A 5,818-nucleotide genomic window follows, 5' to 3' on the forward strand; every position below is an offset into this window, starting at 1 on the left:
ATTTTTTAATTAATATTAAAATGAACACGCTCTCAAAAAGTAAGCTTGATTTTGAGAACAATAGAAAAACATTCCTTAAAAACACAAATAAATAGTATAATAATTCACTCTCTCAAAAAAAAAAGTATAATAATTCACTAATTTATATTACAAGTGGCACAAATATTTTACTACTAATAATCAAGATTTTTGTAAAAAAAATAATATTGGCCTAATATGTGTTTTGGCCATATTGACCTTGTTTTTTCTTTTTTCACAAAATTATATTTTGGTCTACTTGACCTAATTTTTTTATTGCGTATGACAATTTATAAAATAAGATCATATCATTGTCCTAATCTTATTCGATACACTATCAAACACCAAATATATAGAACTCTCTTGATCCGTATCTAAAATTTGGATTATCTAACTCATTTCGCTAAACTCCGCCCTCTCTCTCTCTTGTTTTATAAATTGTATACCTTGAGGATGAGCACACTTCCAGATCCCAAACCAATACCACTAGGCTAGCGGTATTATTATTATTATTATTATTATTATTATTATTATTATTATTATTATTATTATTATTATTATTATTATAATTATTATTATTGTTGTTATTATTATTGTTATTGTTGTTGTTGTTGTTATTATTATTATTATTATTATTATTATTATTATTATTATTATTATTATTATTATTATTATTATTATTATTATGTAAAGAAAAAACATTCAAAGGGTATGTGTTAATTTTGAAGAAAAAAAAAGCAGTCAGCATCATGATCAAATAAAATTGGGTGCTTTCAAACGTAACGGCTGCAAAGTACACTTGGCCAGCCTACCACATGCAGCTTACACTATAAATACTCATTTCACTAATTTTATGACTTCAAAAACGATACAACTTTTCATTCTCATTTTTCTCTCAAACTTTAATATCTCTCCTCAATTTTTTATTTTGTTTCATATCTAAATTTCTCTTGTCACAAGTATATTTGTACCAACATCAGCTTGAGTAATTTTCTGCATCCAGAGAGACCTCAGTTCTACAACCAGTCTTCTCTGGCACCACAGAAAGAAGAAAAAAAAAAAGCATATTCAAGGTTTGTTTTCTTGTTTCTTTTTATTTCTTCTTGTAGTTTTATTAGCATTAGAATGTTAGCAACCAAAAATAAACATAAATATGTAGAATGTTAGTAACCAAAAATAAATATTATAATTTTCATATAGTTCTTAAAAAAAAATTCATATAGTTATTTTAATCCAAACTTGAAGTAGGCAAATAGGTTTTGTATATTGTATGTTCAAAGATTCATGATAGATTTGAGTTCCATGTCTAAAATGATGGGGCCCTTCTTATCTTCATGTAAATCCATGACCATAAAAAAACCATATATTGATATCTATGGTATAAATGTGCATTTATGGCTTTCAAAAATAATTAATAAATATTACCTATTTTTTTGGATATAATTTTAAGAACTGAAATTTCATATCTTTGAAAAAAAATAATTTTGGGGAGTAATAGGAAGAAATTTTCCAGTGTTGTTATTTCGGTTTTCCAGTAATAGGAAGAAATCTTTGAATATTTAAATCTTGGTTCTTGTTTTAAAGTTGATGACTGTGAATTTGTATGTAGAAGATTATTATAAGATTTTTTTTTTTTTAAGAAAGTGTTAGCGGGTAGGTTTTTACTATCATAGATCGAATTCTAGACCTTGCATAAAATTTCTTTGACGTTCCAACTCATACAACTGATCGTTACACATTCGGGGGCGATTATTATCAGGTTGTTACCATAGTGATGATAAGATATATATGCAAGATTATTGGTCAACACATCTAATCTTCCTTTATGGATCTGGATTTTACAACCCTTTTAATCTTTAATAAAAAAATTAACCATAAACTATTTATATGTTTTTCAGGTGTAGCAGCATGGAAAATCACATAACAATTGAAATCACAGAAGAAGCTTCTCCACCAGAAACTCCATCACTAATTAAGCATATATCAACAAATCAACTTGATGGTTTTGATGCATTTGAATCTCAATTTCCCAGCCCAACTTCCAAGGTAAGGCTCTTTCTTAAGTAGTTTTTATTGCTTATGATAGATTTTAGAGTCTTTTACATTTGGAGACTTTCTTCAGCTTATTTCTGTATAGCTTATGAAAAAGCTTGCAACTTATTAAAAAATTATTCGACTTTATTTTATTAGTTGTTATAGAAATAAGGTCAGTTTGGATTGACTTATTTTAGCTTATCTACTAACATAAGCATTTGTGTTTGGCACCCACTTGGATTGACCTGGTGGTAGTTTTGGTTTGGGACCTTAAAATGTACTCCTTTTAAGTTCTCAGGTCCAATTCTCTCTGGTGCCTAAAAAAACACTTGTGTTTTGTAGAGCTTATGAGAACAACCTATGTCAGATCCATATGTTGGTTTTAGCTTATTTCCGTAAGCTCTGCAAAATATCTTATGAAAACAATTTATGAAAAGTCCATTACTATGACATGTCCATAAGTTGACTTCAGGGCTTATTTGCATAAGACTTTATCCAAACAAGACTTTGTGACATAACTAAAATCCAACTTTTTTTCATGTTTGTTCAATAGGAAACTGAGGAAGCATCACCTACAAGCCAACAAGATGAACCATTAGTCAACAATCATCAAAGAAAGCCTTCAATTTCTATAAGCATGCCACTTTGTTATGAAGAAACTCAACTTCAACCACAAAATAACAACAAGGACAAGAAAGTTTTCTTTAGTGGAGAAACTGTTATTATCAAAGATGATTTTCCATCAGGAATTGCAATGTCTGAGCCTCCAAGACAACCAAAATTTAAGTCTCAACCAATGCCAAAAGGAGTTTCTTACCAAGATGGTCCTCAAACTCAGAAGGCTAATAATCATAATCATAATCAACCCGGAATCAAGATGTTTAGAGATAAGAGATTCGACTCGTTTAAAACATGGTCTGGTGGACTTGAGAGACAATTATCGATTCTACGTGGAAAAGAACCGATTGGAAATGCACAAGATGGTAACAACACTCCAAGAAGCTTTGATAGGCCTTTACCTGTTGATAGGTATTTTGATGCATTGGAAGGTCCAGAATTAGAAACTCTTAAGTCATCAGAAGAGATAATGCTACCTCAGGACAAACAATGGCCGTTTCTTCTCCGGTTCCCCGTTTCATCGTTCGGTATATGCCTCGGAGTTAGCAGCCAAGCAATTCTTTGGAAAACATTAGCCACGTCACCTTCGACTGAGTTTCTTCACATAAGTCCCAAAATAAACTTAATCTTATGGTACATCTCCACGGTACTTATAGCTACCGTTTTCGCTGTCTATATTCTCAAACTCCTTCTCTACTTTGAAGCAGTTCGTCGTGAGTACTACCATCCAATCCGTGTTAACTTCTTCTTTGCACCATGGATAGCTCTCTTGTTTTTAGCACTCGGCGTTCCTCCATCCGTTACCAAAAACCTACATCAATCACTATGGTACATTCTAATGGTACCAATATTTTTTCTCGAGCTTAAGATTTACGGACAATGGATGTCCGGTGGACAAAGGCGGCTTTCAAAGGTGGCAAACCCTTCGAATCATTTATCGATTGTAGGAAATTTTGTCGGAGCATTACTTGGTGCATCTATGGGACTAGTAGAAGGACCTATTTTCTTCTTTGCTGTTGGACTTGCTCATTACATTGTGTTATTTGTGACACTTTATCAAAGACTTCCAACAAATGAGACACTACCTAAAGAGCTACATCCAGTGTTCTTTCTGTTTGTTGCAGCACCAAGTGTTGCTTCAATGGCTTGGGCTAAGATTCAAGGTTCCTTTGATTATGGATCAAGAATTGCTTACTTCATTGCCTTGTTCCTTTATTTCTCCTTGGTAAGATTTATTGTCACATTTTTTTACTTGAAATATGCATAATTAGTTTTCATTAAGTAAAGGCCTGTTTAGTCTATAAATTTGTAAGGGCAATTAAGTCATTGAAATACTAAAATATTATTAAAAAAATGTTTTTTTGTTAATATGGTTTCTTCAAAACAATTTCAGAGACTAAATTGACTAACCGAATAGGACTAATATGGTCAAAAAGTTTTAATTTCAAAGATCTAATTGTTTGACCTCTATAATTTTAGTGACTAAAATAAACCATCAATTAAAATTCTCCTATCATTAATTTTTTGGGGATGATTTCAAGTTCGAAATCGGTCGATTCATCAGAAAGACTAATATGGTTAAAATTTGAAAAAATCAATTTTAAGGATCAAATTATCTGACCTGTTAAAATTCAGAGATTAAACCAGTGCTTCATTCTTTACATGATGATATTCACTCCTAATTTCATGTTCAATATAAAACAAGACCTTAAATAAAAGTCCCATTTAATCTAAATTTTTTCATTATTTATGAAATTTACTCATTTGTTTTTATATGTATTTACAGGCTGTTAGGATCAATTTCTTCAGAGGATTCAAGTAAGTTACATTAAATTTCCCATACCTTTTATATTGTTTAATTAATTTCCCTATACTAATTAATTTTTTATAAATTAATTTTCTTTCATAAATTAATTTTTTATGTTAATTTTGCAGATTTTCTCTTGCATGGTGGGCCTATACTTTTCCAATGACAGGTGCAGCAATTGCAACAATCAGATACTCAAATCAAGTTCCAAATATTGTCACTAAATCATTGTGCGTTGCATTGGCTCTAATCTCAACATTCACAGTTATGGCACTTCTTGTATCAACAATATTGCATGCATTTGTCTTCAAAGACCTCTTCCCTAATGACATTGCTATTGCCATTAGTGATAGAAAGAGAAAGTCTCATAAAAAGTGGTTAGGGTTTAGATATGGAAGCCAAGACTCTAAAGAGATTGAAAATTACTTGAAGTTTGTGAACACTGATGATAGTAGTTTGGAAGATTCTACCACACAACCATCCTCGAGCGGCACTGATCAGAATTCGCCAAAATAAGGATATTTGGTTGCAGGGTTTTAAGTAAGGGTCTGAGACGATCCGGGCTATGACATTAATGTTTTTGATGTCTCAACGTTTGATCACAATTCTCTTTGATATCAACGATCATGATGTGACTGTGAACGTTTAATAAAGGGTCCACAATAATCTGAGCATTTGATCTTAATTCTCTATGGTATCAAGGATCGCCAAGTGACCACGGACGTTAGCGTGATTTAAAACCTTGTTTGTTTGTTTGGTGAATAGTCTTTTTTGAAGAAAAGAAAATTATTATGAGTATATTTGCATGTAATAATATTATGTAGCAAGCATGTGAGGAACAAAAGTAGGAGAGTACTGGTTTTGATTGTTCCAATGACCATGTGTAGTGGTAGAATATGAAGGTTTGTGTAGGATGAGTAGATTTTTTGTAGAAACAGTTCCTACCTACTTTGTAAAATAAGTGAGGTGTTGATTATATTTTAGTAAATTATTGCTATCATTGAGACCAAAGAAATATTTTAGTAGTTGGTGTCCGTAAGTCCGATGCACACATGACCAAAAAATTTCCTTTGTATGTTTGGGATGAATATTGAAATATATATATTCGTAAACTTGAAAATAGCAATGGAGTTTTTAAATTAAGTAGCCAATTAAGATGATTGTTATCATAATTTATTTTGTAGTAACGCTAATCTAATATTCCACTTTGCTTCAAGACAATCTTAATTTGGAGCACCTCATACTTATCGAAGACTAAGATTATCATTAGATGAAGATCAAACGAATTATATTTAGATGATTTATATCATAATTATCAAATTAAACAAAAAAAAATACTAA

At 31.0% G+C, this 5,818-nt stretch overlaps 1 protein-coding gene across 1 annotated transcript; it reads left to right on the forward strand.

Annotated features, from left to right (window-relative positions):
• Window positions 1-879: 879 nt before the first annotated feature.
• On the forward strand, window positions 880-5,492 carry LOC146914161 (S-type anion channel SLAH2-like). Its single transcript, XM_085717075.1, has 5 exons — window positions 880-1,091; window positions 1,917-2,064; window positions 2,606-3,895; window positions 4,457-4,488; window positions 4,606-5,492. The coding sequence occupies exons 2-5, from the start codon at window positions 1,927-1,929 to the stop codon at window positions 4,991-4,993; spliced, it is 1,848 nt and encodes a 615-aa protein (XP_085573201.1). The 5' UTR covers window positions 880-1,091; window positions 1,917-1,926; the 3' UTR covers window positions 4,994-5,492.
• Window positions 5,493-5,818: the final 326 nt, after the last annotated feature.

This window comes from Medicago sativa, chromosome 6, assembly GCF_051527215.1.
Source record: "Medicago sativa cultivar Bolivia chromosome 6, Bolivia_mono, whole genome shotgun sequence".
NCBI lineage: Eukaryota > Viridiplantae > Streptophyta > Magnoliopsida > Fabales > Fabaceae > Medicago > Medicago sativa.

Excerpts from the sequence above, each read along its gene's own strand:
- LOC146914161 (XM_085717075.1), top strand. The coding sequence starts at position 1,927 with ATGGAAAATCACATAACAATTGAAATCACAGAAGAAGCTTCTCCACCA. Across the intron at positions 3,896-4,456 it reads TGTTCCTTTATTTCTCCTTG|GCTGTTAGGATCAATTTCTT; the intron begins GTAAGATTTATT and ends ATGTATTTACAG. Across the intron at positions 4,489-4,605 it reads AATTTCTTCAGAGGATTCAA|ATTTTCTCTTGCATGGTGGG; the intron begins GTAAGTTACATT and ends TTAATTTTGCAG.